This window comes from Panthera onca, chromosome D2 (genome assembly GCF_046562875.1).
Source record: "Panthera onca isolate mPanOnc1 chromosome D2, mPanOnc1 haplotype 2, whole genome shotgun sequence".
Lineage (NCBI taxonomy): Eukaryota > Metazoa > Chordata > Mammalia > Carnivora > Felidae > Panthera > Panthera onca.
Window position 1 is genome coordinate 63,238,723 of NC_138349.1, and position 18,192 is coordinate 63,256,914.

Below are 18,192 nucleotides of genomic sequence, written 5' to 3' on the forward strand. Positions count from 1 at the left end.
CAGATTTTAATGTGTTTATTTCTACAGTTTGTTTTTATTAAAAGTGTTGTGAAAAAGGAATCCTATAAATAGTAAAAAGAGGGAAACAATAGTGCTCCATAGCCTGAAGCAAATGGTGTAAATACATTTGTAAACAAGGTAAAGTTGCTGAGCTTACCGAAAGGACAAAAATAAAACTAGTTACAGATAGCACAACTGTTTAAGAGGTTGGTTAGTGTTTTGTCCCTCGTTCTGGTGCCCTAAAATGGCCAGCAGTATAGGTAATTCTCTATTCTGTAGCCTTGACCATGTGTGCCTTCTCTCTTCCTATAGAAACCACACCAGATGAGGCAAGCTCTGGCTCACTACTGTTGGGAGAACACTGCCATCAAAACCACACAGCTGGAACCAGCAGCCTTCTGGAACATTTGAGCTCCTGAGAATTTGAAACAGTCATCAACATTTTTCTCTATTTTTGCAGGAAAATACTGGAAGTAAACAGGGGCATGGAATTCAACAACTGGCTAGAAGTGTTTTACATTCAGTTGTTTGGAAGCATGGCGATTCAGCTCCTTTGAATCTTCTGGTTAGAAAACCCAGAATTAACCTATCACCTCTTAAAGCTCACGAAGACCCTCCCCCCAAAATGAAAAGTCATTTGAAGGTAATATAGTTTTTGCATTAAAGGTGAATCTGCAACAAGAAATCTGCTTAACTCCCAGATCTGGAGACTCAAGGGGACAATAAGCTCTAAGTGATCATCTGTCACTGAGATATGCAGGCGCTGGATTTCTTGGTAGATGCTGCCAGAGTAAACCAGATGTGGCTACCGGGCAAGAGGAGGAAAGAAAACAAATCTTGTCCTCTACATGCATAGTTATGCTTTGGGGGTGATACTCCAACTCTGGAAAAATGATCTAATTTTCACTTTACATAGTAGCTCATCTTGTTAAACCTAGTTTTTACCAGTGACTTGAACTAAAAACAATTCAAACCACTGGGTCATGCAATCAATAAATTAGAATTATAACAATAAGGAGTAAAAGGGACATAGGTGGAAAACAAATCCTATTTACCCGGGGTAGGGGGTGTGGGGGCTTTTAGTGTATTTTGTATAGTATAAAGAACAGAGAAAAGACTATTTTCATTATGGCTTTAGGATGGAAGCGCTTCAGATAGTCCCCTGCCCCCCTTTCCCCCAAACCAAAACCCCAATGGCAGTGACAGAGCCAGGAAACAACCTAGTCTACTAGCCTTCCCCGCCCCTTAACCCGACCCCGCGGCTGCACTCCAGTCGCCAGTGCTTCCCACGGCTCCGGAGAAAGCAGCTACAGCCCATTCCAGTAGATCCAAAGCCCAGGCCTGCGGGTAGGGAGAGAGCCCTTATGGTGGGTCGCGGGTAGCCAGGCCCAGATGTGAACAGGGCACGTCTTCGCCCCACGGCAACCGGGCGCTGGCGGCTTCAAGGGAAGACCTTGGGACCTGGATAGGGCTCCCCCTCGCACCAGAAGTCATCGGCTTGAGGGGTCTCCAGGAGCCACACCTCTCGGGGCAGGTCGCAGGCCGAGCCGGAGAGCTCCTTGTCCCTGACAGGCTCCAGCACCCGGTAATAGTGGCAGTCCCGGCCATCGTCCGGGTCATAGGGCGGGGCCAGAATGTCCAGGAAGGCGGCGGGCCCGTCCACAGCGTCGATCTGGTGCAGGTTGTCCTGGTGTGGGGTGAGGACGCAGGGGCCGCTGGCCTCGGTGTACTCGGCCCTCGAGCGCAGCACGCCCAGCCGCACGGCGTCCCGCTCCCGGGCTTTCAGCGGCGGCTCGAACTGCTGCTCTGGCGGCGGGGCCCGTGGCCGCTGCCCGCCGCCCGCCTCCAGCTTGTCCATGCAGCTGATGCGCACGGTGCCGTAGAGCACCTTGAGCATGCCGTGCATGCCCGGGTGGTCATGAAGCGGAATGGACGTGCCGCTCTTGAGCAGGAACACGCCGAGGCTGAAGCCGTCGGTTTCGTAGATGTGCATATAGGTGACCGGTGGTAGGTTGGGCGGCAACGGCTGCACCGTGGCCTTGCGCGGGGCGATGTTCAGGTCCTCCGCGCGGACTTGGGTCAGCAGGTTCTTCAGCTTGCTCAGGTTCTCCGGGAAGCCCTGAGGCATAGGGGCCTCGGAGCCCGGCGCCGCGCCGTGGTCGGAAGCGCTGCGGCAGCCCCCGCTGCCCCGGAAGGTGAGACACGCCTGGCGGGCGATCCGTTGGATCAGGGAGGCCATGTTGTCTCGGGGCATGCTCGGCTGATCCTCTGCGTGTCGAGGCTGGCCCCCGCCGCCCCCTGCTTTCCTCCGCCCCTTGCGGTCTCCGGTGGCCGCCACAGCTGCCAGCAGCCCGGGGCGAAGCGAGGGGCCCCGCAACTACCGGTCTTACGGGCGCGCGGCACCGCTGCCGCCAACCTCAGCAGCCTCGCGCCCGCAACGGCCCGGCGCACCCGCCCCGCGCCTCCGGCGAGCGCGCACGCGCACGACCCACGCGCCGCACTCACGCCAGAGGAGCAGGTACCGGCCGCGCGGACGGTGTAAGGCTTTGCGTTACGCCCGACGTTCCATTCAAGCAGCCCACACCTACGACGGTGGCCGGGCGCGCTGGCCGCCTTACAGAGCATGCTGGGACTTGTAGTCCGATATTACGGATGAGCGCTGACCGTTTCCTTTGCCAGCTGGAAAAGGAAGGATTGGATTTGTTTCTTATAAAGAGCCTTTCTTTAACTGTTTCAAGGTATTTGCTTGTTTGAGAAGAAGGTGAATTGGGACGCAAGAGAAGTAGCCAGTTAACTACAACTCCCGGCATCCTCAGCAGGCCGGAGTGGCGCACTTCCGGCAGCTGCCCTGAGGCGTGGTGGAGGCTCTTGGCCATCGCTAGGAACGGGGCAAGAGGGTCGTTAACCTTTCTGGCGCCGGTCGGCCTGTTCAGCCAGCCAGGGTCGCTCTTCTCTGGCGCCTACCTTTGGGAAGGAGGCTGTTGAGTTAACTTCATGTCTTCCTGGCCACCTAGGCAGCACAGGCTACCCACGGGGATTACGGGACAGCACTTTCGTAATTTTCCAAGTTTCTTGGGAGATGAGAGGGTCGAGGCTGTCCCTAGCGATCCGGATTCCTCTGCACAGCCGTCCCCAGCTGTTGTTTGCATCAGGGTGTGGTGACGCTGCTCTTCCGGTTAAAGAGCCGGATAGTTTTGCTGGCATTCGAGAGGCCATTTGCTGTGGCCAAGGATTGTGTATACTAAAGGTTATTAAACCATGGTTTGCCTGAGAAGCACCTGGTTGTAAGGGGGAGGTAGGGAGGAGCTTAAAAAAAATACAAATTATTGGTTGTCATGTAGAAACTGATTCACTAGATGATTCTAGGGCATCTTATGAGAAACAATGGTGTGCGAGAACGAGGCACGCTCTCGATCATCACCTTACCCTGAGTTTAAAATCCTTTTGGGCTTCCAAAGCTAAACATGAGTTTTTTGCTCATTTTGTAATTATAGTGGTTCCATAAATCCTCTCCAGCTAAAAAAGGCATGCTTTTTTAGTGGGCTGTGTAACCTATCTAATGAACACTTGATATATGCGAGGCACTCTGTTTGCATTATCTAATGAATATTATACTATTTAATCCTCATAGCAACTCTTAAAAGATGGGCTCTGTTATTAATCCCGGTTTGCAGATGAGCGAATAAGTTGCTCAAGGATAGTAATCAGCAGGGCCTAATCAGTAGTGAAGAAAAAAGTACAGTTTTACACACACACACACACACACACACAGTTTGAGTTGGTATTAAAAGCACTAAATGTGGAGTTAGGAAATTGTTTTTTCCAACCTATTGTGCTAATAACAAGTTGTATGTTTTAGGCGGATCGTACCCTTTCGGTCCTCAATTTATTTACTTGTAAAATGTTGGGGTTAGGAGAACAGTCCTTCTGAACACTAGTTACTCATCAGAAGCCCCTGGGAGCTTTATAAAAATAAAGATTTGGAGGTCATACCCCAGAGATTGTGATACAGAAGAACTCGTGTGAAGCCTAGATTTTTTTTTTTTTAAAGATGCTATGCAAGTGATTCTTAATTTTCAGCCCAGTTTGAGAATCGCTGCTAGATCTGTAAATTCTGAAGCAGTTCTTAATATTTGGTGATTTTGATTAAGACAGTGATTATTTGCTTTGGAAAGGACTCCTAATATTTGCTTTTCAGATTGCCATGCCATTGTTAAGGTATTTAAATTGTACTGTCAAAGTTCATCATGTAATGAAATCCCATGCAGTCTTTTTCTAAATTTTCTTTTAATACTTATTTTTGAGAGACCTAGACAGAGCGCGAGTGGGGGAGGGGCAGAGAGCGAGGGAGACAGAATCAGAAGCAGGCTCCAGGCTCTGAGCTGTCAGCACAGAGCTCCATGTAGGACTCAAACCCACAGACTGTGAGATCATGACCTGAGCTGAAGTCAGATGTTTAACTGACTAAGCCACCCAGTCTTTTTCTAAAGTGAGGAATATTTAATTTAAGAGAAAGAATCCCTGTCTTTATTTACAAATCTGGATTTTTATTTACTGGTTTTGCTTTTATTAAGATATAATTAGTGGGAGGTATAGATAGACTCGATAGAACTCAGACTTGAGTAACACATAGATGTATTTGATTTTCAAATCTATCACTTCTTGATAGTTACCTATACTTATTTAACTGGAACTCATCTATAAAATGATAAAATGATATAAAATGATATAAAATAATAAGAGACATGTGTAGAAATGTCATAATAGCATATGGAACATAGTAGCTATCCTATAATAATAGCTATTATTATGGTTTTTAAATGGTTAAAAGCAATTTAAAAAGTAGTTAACACCAATGAATTTAAATAATACTCAGCAAATATTGAGATGGAATTTGACTTGAGAATCAATTTCAAGGTAGAGATAAAAACTCTTTATTGGTTAAACCATTTACCTGGTGATGCCATCCTTCAGGTCCTTGCTATTATTGTTTGGCGAAAGAGTTGAAAATTTTCAAAGACTGGTTGTATCAGAATAACTTGGGGACATTTGTTGCAAGTGCAGATTCCTAGATCCTGTCTATACCTACTGAATCTGAATCTTTTGCATATTAAAAGTTTTAATAACTACTGAGTGTCCACAGGATATATAGTACTTTTTTTAGGCCACAGACAGGCTATCTCCATAATTCCTTTTGATGCTGTCCTTAAGAGCTGCACTAATGGATGAGGTCAATCCTAAGAGCTTTTGCCTTTAAGAAGCACTTCACTTGACCTTCTGCACCACTGCCAGTAGCATTGGGTGAGTAGGTTTCTATTACCATTAATGTTCTTTTTTATGCTCGTTGTTCTGTTTTCCTTTGTGTTGGAGCAAGCAAAATGAAGATCAAAAGAAAGTCAAAAAAGGGAACAAAGGAGAAGTGACAGTGAACAAGTGATAGAAATACAAGACAGACACAAGATTTTGGAAAAGTTTGGGATGGACAGAATCTATCATTTGATAGATTCTGGATACCAGGCATTGTGCTAGGTTTTGGGGTTTCAGCAAGGAATATCTGCTTTCGCAAGGAATTTACCTGTGTGTGTGTGTGTGTGTATTTTGGGGTGGAGGTCGTTACCCAGTATAAATCAGTGAGCAGCATAATTTCAGACAGAGATAAAACTTATGAAGACAAAACAGGATGATAGGATGGTGTGATATTTGTGTGTGTGTGTGATGTGTTACTTTAAACTGGGTTGTCAGGGGTGATCAGAAGGTAACATTTGAGCTGCTCCTGAATATTAAGGAGTCAGCTATGGAACAATGTGGGGTCAGAACATTTCAAGACCAGGAAACAGCCTTAAGGTTGTTAACCAGGGTATAGGATATTATGACTTTGACTCATTGGGAAGGAGCTTGGTATAACTGGGGACAAGAATGAAGGGCTATGAGATTCCTGCAGGGAGATGAAGTTGGGGAGGTAGGCAAGGGCCATATTTTATAGGCCTTCTAGGACATGGTTAGGGGGTTATGGGAATTGAGGCCCATGATGGGGAGGTGGATTTTGTCACAAGTAAATACAGTGAGCTTTTGGAGAGCTTTGGTCAGGATAATGACTTATCTGTTTTACATTTCTGAGAGACTGGTGGGGGAAGTGTGTAACAGCAAAGAAACCTTGATTGGAGGCCGTAATCCAGAGGAAAGACAAGAACTAGTGTAAAGATTGGGAATCTGTTGTGTAGGTGGATCTGACAGGGCTTGCTGATGAACTGTTGCTTTGATGACCTATTTCTTAAAGTGTATTCTCTCCACATTTTTTTTCATGAGTTCACAGCGATGTAGTGATGGGTGAGACTGACAAATCTCACCTCTTGTCCACATTTAACTATTAAATTTAGGAATGGGCAAGGCACACAGAAGCATGAGTAAAGCTGAATTTCTTTTTAAATAGTTAGTCAATTAACCAGGAAGCAAGAAGAACTGGAAAAACCCCCAAATACACCCCCCCCCCCAACCACACACACCCCTCTTAACTCCACAGTTCTCTGATCTCTTCATTCTTTGGGAATAGGCTTGTATTTTATCTTTTCCCCTGGTCTTCCTCTTCATGAGGACTTATTTTCCTTAATTCATGAGATAGATTACATTCTGATTTTTTTTTTCCCTCAAATCCTTCCTCAGGATTCATTTTGTCCATCTATTTTGGTCATACTAGGGCCCGGTCAAAAGAGTACCAAAGTGTTGACATTCTCAAATGCTCAGAGTTCCTAGCCTGCAGTTGTTTGTTTGTTTAAAGGCAGGCAGGAAGGTTTCTTTAGCTCTTGCCACCTTATTCCTAGATCTGTCTTCTATGTTAGTATAGAACATGGTAACTAAATTGGTAAAAAATTTTTCCTACTTTTAGACTAACTTACTCATGCTTAATTATATTTGAATATTTGGGGTTTATATTGTGGTTTTCCTTTCAGTTCTTAGAAAATGTTAGCACGTATCTCTCATCTATTATCATGAATGTCAGGTTATAAAAAAAAATACTTTTGAAGGCAGAAGAGCTGATTCTAGTCAGGGCTTTCCTACTAACTAGCTGTGTGTTATTGAGCAAGTCACTTGTCCTCACTAGATCCTAGTTTCTTAGTGGTTCTGGGATATGATCTCTAAGATTCCTTCCAGCATCTCATTGGCTCATCATCGATGATGGAGACAATTATAAGGACAATTCAGACAAAACCATGTATTTTGTTTTACTTATCTAAAATTATTGCACCATAACTCTCTTGGCTCTTTCCATCTCCACTAACATCTTAAAAGTAACTGCTCCACTCTACTCTGATTTAACTTTGTGTGGTTATCTGAAATCAAATCATTTGTATGTATGGGCTGTTCAGTTAAATATGCTAAGCTCAGGAATTTTTAGTGTTCAGGTTAGACTTTTGGTGTGCACATGGCACCAAAAAATTGCAGGGGTTGTGTTGTGTGATATAAGGTATAGGACATTGTTTTCTAACTGTGTGATTTCTATAGACCACTGCATGTAGCACTGAGATGGAGAAGGACTTAAAACTGGTTCATCTTTTTTCTTCCTTGCCAATGTCTTATTTCAGGCAAGGGGAGGCAAGGGAGAAAGAAGTTAAAAATTAGGAGCATGCAGAAGAAGGTAGAGGGGGGGAAAAAGGTGTGGCTTTTGCAATAAAAGAGAATGAATGAGGAGAAGCTTTTGCTGTGCTCAGTCTGAAGCACTGCCAAAGGCCAGGTATTACTATTTTTGGAGGTGATTTAAGAGAACACTCCCCTACCAATTTCATATTAGAGAGGTTTTCCTCTTCTTCTTGAAGGAGTGCAATTATGAGAATCAAAATAGTTCTGAACTGTAAATTAAATCCAAACACCTTTTACCTCTCTTAATTAACTTTTCCCCCCAATTTCATGCTTTTTGTTTTTCTTTCCCTTTTTCCCCCTCTAAGAAGACATCAGCTGTCTCCACCTCCTCCGCTTCCCCATCTGTCCTTTTCCTCTTGGCTGAAAGAAAGATTTTTACTTTATATTTATTTTAATTAATGGATTTGAATCACAAGTGGTGAAACAGTTGATGTTCATCTTCAAGAGGCAGTAAAAAGGAAAATCATCTTCTCTAACTTGGCAGAAAAGAACTGTATGTTCATTGCTGCTGCCTGCCTGAGAAGTGACTGTGGAAGGGGAAGGGGAAGATGGTTCCAGAGTTCTGTGTTGGTGCAGGGAACAGATATCATGTCCCAGGATCAAGAGAAATGAAGATGGGAAAAACTCTTTAGAATGAAATGGTACTTTCTTGGGAAATGTCTTTCTCAAAGGATGCATAGTAAATATTGCTTGATGGTTTATGGTCCCACCAATTGGGGATCAAATTCCCTAGGAACAAAACACATCCTAGGGCATTTGACTGATTTGAAATAAATAGGTATAAGTATTATACATTTCCTTGGATGAGTGAAATGCTATACAGCCTTCTTTTAAAAAGCCACTCAACAAATAAACAAACACCAAAAACCTTGTCCAACTAGATGCTCTATTCAGTATTTTAGAGAAAGCATGAAAAGTGACAGTATAATTTGAAAGTGGAACAGCGGAATCAAGGAAGAAAGCATACCTGAGAGGATACCAGTTCTTTTCCTGGTTCTAGCAACCCATTGTGTGACTTTGGATAAGTCATTTCACTTCTTGGCACCTCGTTTCTCTTATTTATAAAGCGAAGAATTTAGTTCCCATGGTTTACCGCTTTCCTTCTAGCTTAAAAAAAAAAAAACCTATGAATTTTAAAAATTATAATTATATGACAATAAGTAATATAATTTCATACTGTGAAATACTGCAGAGCACCACAAAAGACACTTTGAAAATGTATTTTTAAAAGCAACTTGTGAAAAGAACACTTAGTAACATGCATACAATGATATCGACTTCTCCTTTGTACCTGTGTTGTCTCTACCTAAAGCAGATTATATAGACATTTCTTGAATATAAATCATTGAATAAAATGAACAAGACTCTTGCTTAAATAATATTTACCATTGTTATTAAGTTTCCACAGCATTTTTTAAGGAAAAACTTAAAAAAAAATTCTAAACATAAATTATGCACCAAGAGTACCATGTATTGCTATTGGGAAAAGCAAAACACTCCTTGAGTTAACTGCACATTTCCACAGGACCTGCTGAGGTAATTGACAACCAACATCATAGCGGGCGAAATTCCTCTAAGGCAGCAGAACTTTAGTTTAATTAGATAATTAGCCCTGGTCAGCCTATAATGAATGCACAAGCAATTAGCAATGAATTTGAGCTGCTAAAACCTATTTTTCCTCTTTTGTGTTTCTTCCCTTTCATTAACAACTCTTAACTACTGAACAATTTATATCTTCACACTAACAATCAACTTTATTATCATCAAACTCTTTGTAAGCGATAAAGCAATGAGACCTGACTGTTGGTTGCACAACATTAAGTGATTATGTTAAGTAATGCCGTTTATTTCCCTAGCCATCCCACTGCTATATTATGTCAAACAAATAGGGTTTTTGAAAGCAGTGCACACTTCTTGATTTTGATGATTGCTTTATTTGTCAAATCCAAGCAACTAGTAAGAGATGTACTGCAATTTGGAGTTCTTTCTTAGTGGCTTTGAGCAGACTTGAATGAAAGGAAACAGTTCCATAAATCTACCTACAACAAGACCGTCAAAAAAGACCCCCCTGCTTTTTTTTAGTAGCTTGGAGATTCTTCTGTTTGGAAGCCCTTGCAAGTGCTTGAGATGCATTTCAGTAAGTGAAAGTCCTTACTTGGCCATCTTTTCCTATTTGGGAACAGTTTTCAGTCTCATGAATGACAGAAGGAACCATCATGGTTTTTCCTCACATGGGGGGAATGGCAGAAAAAGGAAGAAGTGAGGGGAGTGATAAAGTTAGGAGAGAGTGTTTTCCAACGTGGAAAAGCAGAAGTTACCAAAGTGCGCAGGTGCTAAGAATTAATGATACTAAAGTATAAATATTAAGAAGACATTTGGGGTGCTCTGGTTTGGTGCATATGAACTGAAACATCCATTACATTTCAACCAGAAATGGGTTTTGAAAATTGGACATTAAACATTTCTATGGGCAGATTATACATTTACAAAGAGATATCCTTTGCCACATCAGAAACCATTTTGATTCTATTCGAGTTTATGGAATCCTTAATATACAGAATGTTCTTATAAACATTGCTGTTCTACTTATTAATAATTTAACAAGATTTAGGGGATTAAATTCAGTGTTAAAAAATTAGTGAGGTAACCATTTGAATAAATATATTGCTTACTTTTAAGCAGAACTAAAAATGTATAAACAGCAATTTTCTTGTGATTGGAATAGGAGCATTGGCTTATAATTTCTTATCTTGAGACTTCCCATCTGGTCGGTCTTGGAAATAATTTTTTTCTTTCTTTCCCCAGCAATAACTAGCAATTAGAGTTTCAGAAATGCCAATTTTAATCAAAACTCTTATTTCCAAAATAGAAAAACTTACATGAACTATATAAAGCCTCTTCATTTTATTCAATTGACTGTTTTGAAAAAGTAATTTAAATAATTCGGAGCCAGAATTAAGATGTTACAGAAATGTTAAGAAAATAGTCTTTCCAAATTATGGTCATTTTTACTCTTACCATGGTATAGTAATTTCACCGGCATTAATGTTTACACCCTCCAGATAGCAACTGTATAGCAGCTAGTTCATATGAAGCAGGTTTTCTCAACTTTAGCACTATTGACGTTTTGGATTGGCTAATTCATTGTTGTGGGGGTTGTCCTGTGCAACATCCTGGCCTCTACCCTCTAGATGACAGTAGCACCAACTGTCCCCCATTTCCCTCCACTCTGGGATAACAGTAAATATCTCCAGATGTTGTCTAGTCCCCAGGCTAGGGAGCAAAGTCACTCCAGGTTGATAATCAATGATGTAGAATAAGACCGTGGCAATTTCTTCCTGTACAAGTATTAAAACATGAAAAAAAAAATAAAGTGTGTTGAATTTGAACATCTGGATAGTGTTTAGTAAGTGAAGTGTTAGTAGAGATAAAACAAATGAGCCTTGCTGATCTTCCAGTTTGGAGTGATTTTGGGGGCACTGAAAGAATATTCTTGCTCCCAAATTCTACTTGAATTTTCCAAATGGCCTGCTATAATATTGGAAGTTGGCACTCTTATTTGCTCCTTCTATTAAAATGTAAATATTCCTAAAAGGATCATTTTTTACATTAAAACTGAAACTTTAGTTTTCAGCTAAAAACTAGCATGTTTTAACGTATATCTACCTACCTTTTTCTTTATGAAAAGGTCCTTCAGGAAGAGAACCCTGAAGAAAATTTCCTCAGGAATTGAGAGCTGGTAGGTGTATGGGAAGCAAGCACCACGTCTGGGAAAAGGAAGGATGAAAGGGAGGTGGGAAGCACTAAAAAGATCCTTTAGACCACATTTTTAATGGGTCACCCTGAGTTGCTCTTGCCTTGTTTCAGTTTGTTTTTTCTACTACTCCCTGTATCTTTAAATCCCTGCCCCCCCCCTCCTTTTTACATTAATCTAAAAATTTTTTTTAAGTTTGTTTGTTTTTGAGAGAGAGAAAGAGAGCATGGGCGAGTGCATGCCTGAGCATGAGGGGGTGGGGGAGAATCCCAAGCAGACCTCGAGCTGCCAGTGTAGAGCTCGACTTGCAGCTCAAACTCATGAACTGTGAGATCATGACCTGAGCCTAAATCCAGAGTGGATGCTTAACCTACTGAGCCACCCAGGTGTAGTACCGTCCCCCCCACCCCAAACTTTTTATACTGCAGCAAAGTCTGTAGTAGATTGTATGGTAGTTGTTTTTTAATGTACTTTCTTTGCCACTTTGTGTTGGGTATCCCAAGTTAATTTTGAAAAGTTAGGAATAAATGAAATCTAAAAGTCGACAGAAGGATTGACTACATTATCTAGCATCTAAACCTATCATCCATGCTGATAGAGGAGATCTGAGCCAGGTGAAGCCTGTTTTCTTCCATTGTTGTCAAACACATCAGTGACTAGTAGTTTCAGGCCTATAAGGTGGCTGCCTGGACCTTCTAGCACCACTCAGTGGAGACCATAATGGATGGCCCTGCTTGTACAGTTCACAACCTCTCATAAGTACGTGTTCAGGCTGATATTCAGCTAGAAAAAAACAAAAACAAAAAAAACCCAAAAAACAAAACAAGCAAAACTCTCTAATGATTAAAATAACTCTCCATTTAAAGGAGCTTTCTAAAACATGGGAGAGACATGGATACCTGAAGGCCAGCATGCTGCAACTGATCCCAGGGTATTTGCATAAAAGTCTTAGTATAGCTCCCCACACTGAGCTTCCATGTAGCTCTAGGCTTTCAGTTTTTCATGCTGGGTATTTGTCTGGTTGGCTTTTTTTTAGGGAATTACTGTATCATGGCACTTGGACCATGGCCAAACTACTAAGTATAGGTTCTGTGTATTTCTGTTTTTCCCATCCAGTGTCACTTGCCTCTTCATTTCCTGATTTCTTCCTAAAGTGAGGAGGCCAGAATACATCACAGATTACAGCTGGATTTAGACAACAGGCATCTGCTTTGCAGGAACTTGCACAGAGCCTGATTAATTTACGTAAACATTTTACTGCTCACTATGTAAGATTACAGATTCCTTGGGGCGCCTGGGTGGCTCAGTCGGTTAAGCGGTCAACTTCGGCTCAGGTCATGATCTCGCGGTTTGTGAGTTCGAGCCCCATGTCGGGCTCTGTGCTGACAGCTCAGAGCCTGGAGCCTGCTTCAGATTCTGTGTCTCCCTCTCTCTGACCCTCCCCCGTTCATGCTCTGTCTCTCTCTGTCTCAAAAATAAATAAACGTTAAAAAAAAATTAAAAAAAAAAAGATTATAGATTCCTTGACTAGTTACTGGTCTCATGTCTTCTAGTGGTTAATCCAACATGCTTTCAAAACTGAACATTGAAATAAAATATTCTCATTTGTTCACAAGTTTTTACTTTCAGGCTGTATAGTGTAACATTCTGCATTGACCCCACTGTTTTTTTTAGGTTCTTTGCCTCAAACTGGACTAAATGGTTCCTGTTTTTAGTTTTGACTTATACATACTATGTAAGCAGTTGTCTTAATATTATACCCCACTGGCAAGTTTCACATTATCCCTTTTGGCGTAATTTTTCCAATCTAGCATTATGTTTTTACCTTTCGTCTCTCAGCTCAAGATTTTCCTACAAGATTTCGCATAGACATAGGGTTTTTATTATTGATAATAATAGCAATAGTACATTAACACTGATGGCCATATGAGTGTTCACCTTTGAGTAATTTGCTCTAGCCTTTTTTCTCCTTAAAATATAAGTGTCTCTGAAAATGATCCCAATCCTGCTTTCAAATGTTGTTGCATGTTTCCTTTAAGGTTTTGTTTGTTTTTGCAATACTAGACATTTTCTATAGCATTTCTAACTCTAACAGATATGCATGATTTCATAGAGTGAAAATTACAGACAAGGTGAAACACGGACTGAAAGTTTAAATTGTTCCAAAAGAATAAAATTCTTAAAGGATTTTAGGAACTCTAGGAAAAAAATCCTTAATGATTCTGAATTCATGTTATCCTTACTTAAGTTACCATTTATTCTTTATTGTTAGCTATCCTGGCCCCCATTTATTCAGACAGACATTTGTAAACTACTACCAACAGACAAAGGTGAGTAGAAATCCAGGGACAGGATATGAAAACTAATGTCCACATCCAGGACAGTAAGAATCATGCCACCCAGCTCTCCTTGGATTATAGTTCTCTGAACAAACACAGTTTAGAGAAACTTACTGCAGAAATTGTTTGGTGTTGTCAGCAAACAACCATGAGATACCGTAGACCAGAACAAGTGGTCTGTTACTGTCTTGAAACTCCATGGATTTTGCAGCAATTCCCTGAATTATATTACTGATAGAAAATACTTTAGTTAATAAGTTGTCAACCAAAGAACCATCCTATAAACATTTTATAAGGCAACATTAGATGGAAATATATTTGTTTTAAGATTTTGCACAAATCTGCGCAATTTAGTTCCTTTTGAGAAACTCCCACTTCAGGCTGTGTGTCTTACTGGAGTTGATGAATATAGTCACCAAAACCCTAAGGGGTAAAATGGCAGAAGCCCCAGAGCGCGGCCAGAGGATGGGAATCCAACATGGTGCCACCTGGGCCATCTCCTCACTGTTGGGGGCAGGGATGGCAGGGGGAATTCATGGATTGGCTTGTACATTTCTTGAGGACAAAGACTACATACATCTAATTGACATATTTTTAGCAGAATTCAGAATGGTACCATGAATATCTTAGCACACGTTAATGACTGTGGGGCTTATTCCTTTTGCACTTTTTAAATCAAGGCACGTTCTGGAATACACTCCCAGAAGGAATAGTAATTGGGAATTTTCTGGGGAAGTGAGGACAGCACTGCAAAGGAAGAAAGAAAATCTGGTGCAGAGAGTTGCTTTAATGTGTAATTTGCCCAAGTGACAGAGGGTTAGATTCTGAATTACTTTCCTCTTTCTATTAAAAAAAAAAGTTGGGAGGGGGGATAAACAGTCTATTTTAGATTTTTGAGCATCAGGTATGAAGCATTAAAATGAATGGTCAAAGACATAATAAGTCAATCTAAGAATTTGTGATTAAAGGGGCACCTGGGTGACCCAGTTGGTTAAGCGTCTGACTCTTGGTTTCGGCTCAGGTCATAATCTTGTGGCTGTTGAGTTCGAGCCTTGTGTTGGGCTCTGTGCTAACATCTTGGAGCTTGCTTGGGATCCTCCCTCTCCTTCTCTCTCTGCCCCTTCCCTGCTCTCTCTTTTTCTGTCTCTCCTTCTGTCTGTCTCCCTTTCTCTCAAATAAATAAATAAATAAATAAACTTAAAAAAAAAAAAGAATTTGTGATTAGTGATGGCACTGTCACTTTTCCTCCTCTCCTTTCCCTGGCATGGGGTGTAAGTTGGGAAGCATGTATGACTCTGGCTGCAGACTTTGGCCAAGACGAGAGCACCATTGATCCATGTGTGTTACTGCTAGAGAACAAGTTTTACCTGAGGCTGGAAAGGGTCCCATGAGGAGACTGCCTCTGCCTCTCGTATCTTCAACTGGTCCTTTGAGTCCCACAGGGAAGCTGGTCCTCTCCTGGGCCCTTGTACTGAGTAGTCAGGTGATCTGGGAAGGCTGCCCCGAATGGCCAGCAGTGGACACTCGGAGAACTGAGCCCCAGCCATGACAACTTTGATTTCCTGAGAGGCTTTATCTAATTATTTCTTATACTACCTTGAAAGAGAAATGAAGTGCCAGAAAGTATCAACATGGAAACGAACACCTTAATCAGGGGGGAGACCTTGGAAACTCTAAAGGTTTCAGTTATCACACATCATGAGAGCTGGGTGTGGCTTGGGAGATAATATCCTGGGAGTGCATCTGGCACTGGAAAGCAGTTTAGGGGAAACCTTCGCCTAACAATTCTTCTATATCTGGCAGATGAACTTGGTTGTGCTATAACTGTGGACTGTTCTCCCATTCACCTTTCTCCTACCTCAGTACCCCCCTCACCCACACACACCCAGAAATGTTCACTTTGTTTCACTCTTGGCTCAGCATTTGGCACATTTTTTCTGGAAACCCTCTTCTCATTTTGGTTTTAGTGCCACCATTCTCTCCTGACCTTGAGTCTTTGCTCCTTCTGGATCCCCTCAGTGCTTCCTGTCCTCTCCTTGGCCCTTAACTTGTACTGTTTGGTTCAGAGGTCTTTCCTTGCCCTCTCCTGGGTGAATGCCAGTCTTCTTTACCTCTTCCTCCTTAGCCTAATGTGTTTACTACTTTGTCTTCCTCCAATCATACTCCAGTGTTCCCCAAAGTCCAGTTCTTATGCAAGGGCCCCCTGGTCTTCAGGAATGAATCCTGTGAGAAAATAATTTGCTAAGTCATTCTGCCAGCTTTTATTAAATAACCGATTTGTGAGAATACTGTACCAAACTGTGGGGAGATAGGGGACGTACATCCCTCATGGTGGGGAGATTGTAGGCTACCTCAAGACAGGACACAAAGTGGCTTGAATGAAAACAGCAGATTAGGGAGATTTGGATAGTGTCTATTACAAATTAGTAAAGACAGGTAGGGGCTCACAAAATCCATCAAAGTCAACCCTAGGCAAGATGTGTTAGAAAAAGCTTTGCTGAAGATGTGCAACCTGACCCAGATTTCCACGAAAGAATTGGGAACAACTTGATGGAAAGGCTAGAGCAGAGAACTCCAGGCAGACAAACTCAGAGGGAAGGCTCAGCCTGAATCTTCCCACTTGTCTGTATGTGCAAGAGTCCCACATTTTTCTGTTTGGCTTTGTGTGCATGGTGTATCCCATGGAGGCATGGAGTCTGGCTTGCTTAACGGAATTCTCTCCAACAATCTGGTAATCCTGCCCGAACTTTCCCATAAGAGCATCTCCTGTCTTCTAGCTTCTCCCGTGATACAGTCAGCAATGTGTGTTCTCTCCCACCTGGGCTTTTGTTCTCCTGTTTGGGGAAGCCCACAGCGATGCACTGTAGCTGAAAGCCAGACACAAGCAGCAGATCCCAGTTTGTCATGTTTTCTCTTTAAATGTACCAAATGTATGAAGTGGACTTTTGGTAGTAGTGCAGTTTTCTTGCTCTAAAACTAAAACAGAGAATTTTCTGCCTAAGTGAACAGGATTAGTGAAAATGAATTTTCCGTTTAGCCATAGTCTCACTGTATGTTTTTAGTCCATCATAAAGAATGTAGGAAGCCTGGAGGATGCAGATATTTTTACCTTGGCCCTTTGGCATCCAGCTTCTAATTATTTAATTCGCAAAGTACGCTAAATACTGCAATGTTTATTTTATCTGCAAAGACAAATCTTCTTGATACTTCTTACTGGTTGTGGAATTTTTAGCTTAGCAGGTGACTTTTTTAGCATGGTAGAATCACATTGGCATAGCCAGAAATACTGTTGGTGGGGATAATAGATTTATGTAGCATCTGACTTCTAGTGTTTCCAGATGTAGGATTTGGGGCTCTGCTTAGATTTCGCAGAAGGAGTGGAGGTAAGGAGGATGCAGGGACGTGGATAAAACAGAAATCATTTTGTACAGCGTAGGTACTGAAAAAGATGCTCAGAGTGCAAAGTAAAGCTCTTGGTGGGCTTTTCAAAGTTAATGATTTTACTCATACCAAGTTGCTTTAAAATAAAGAGGTGGTCCTTGGGTGCAGCAGCTCCCTGGGAGTCAGAAGAAAGATGAAGTGATGGTATATATCAGTAAGAAAAAGTAAGGAATAATTCTGTTTTACAATTGTGATTCATAGTCTGGTAGTTCTATTCTCTAATAACAGCATGGACTTAGAAATTTTATTCCTTAAATTGTTTAGATAGTCTCAGCGACAATAGTTTTTCCCATTTACATGCTTCATTTGCCAGGTACCACTGGGAAATGAAATTCTCCTCACAAGAACATTTATTAGAAAATCCATTAAAAACAAGAAAATCCACCATTGATTTGGTCATTCATTCATTCATTCGTTCATTCATCCAACAAAGCTGTATGAACCCACCCATGTGTTAGGTACTCTTCTATGGGCAAGAGTCCTATTTGCGTAGAACTTACATTCTAGAAGAGAGAAATAGACAAAGAAAGAAAACAAAGGAACAAGATAATTTCAAAACACCCTGAGTACTGAGATAAAGATCACATAGTGACTATGACTGGACAACTGCCTTAGTCTGGAAACTGAGAGAAACTCTCTTGGTGAATGTAGCTTTTGAGAGGGACATGAAGGATAAGAAGGAGCCAGGAATCCTAAGATCTGGGTAAAACATTCCTGGCAGAGGTTCTAGGCTGGAATAAGCTTGGTAGTTTGTATAAACTAGTTTTGGAGTATACTTCTGTAGTGTACATTAAATATAGTTTTTTATTAACAATTCTTACCTCCTGTCCTTCAGACCCTCTGTCTTTTCCTGGTGATGGTCTTATTCTGTTGACCGTCTCAGTGGGTCATCCTCAGAGAAGCCCTCCATCCCTTCTTGGTATAGCCTAGGAAGAAACAAAGCAGTCCCAGATAGACAGGTTTATAAATTGACAGACTCAGTTTATACACACATTACAAAAAGAGCTGAGGAAGCAAAGAGGA

The 18,192-nt window shown here is 41.7% G+C and overlaps 1 protein-coding gene and 1 long non-coding RNA gene across 3 annotated transcripts in view; one reads left to right on the forward strand and one right to left on the reverse strand.

Annotated features, from left to right (window-relative positions):
* Window positions 1-2,604, reverse strand: ADO (2-aminoethanethiol dioxygenase). The gene has a single exon (XM_060642660.3). It carries the CDS (start codon window positions 2,252-2,254, stop codon window positions 1,442-1,444), a length of 813 nt encoding a protein of 270 aa, XP_060498643.1. The 5' UTR covers window positions 2,255-2,604; the 3' UTR covers window positions 1-1,441.
* A 2,135-nt stretch (window positions 2,605-4,739) lies between these two features.
* The window catches only part of LOC132685398 (uncharacterized), a 96,426-nt gene continuing 82,973 nt past the window's right edge, over window positions 4,740-18,192 (forward strand). For both annotated transcript variants that reach the window (XR_014135380.1, XR_014135381.1), the window contains exons 1-2: window positions 4,740-5,301; window positions 11,324-11,374. This is a non-coding gene — a long non-coding RNA (uncharacterized LOC132685398). The remainder of the gene's footprint in view (window positions 5,302-11,323; window positions 11,375-18,192) is intronic.

What these genes read in the sequence shown, in the direction of transcription:
- ADO (XM_060642660.3), bottom strand. Translation starts at nt 2,254, where the DNA reads ATGCCCCGAGACAACATGGCCTCCCTGATCCAACGGATCGCCCGCCAG.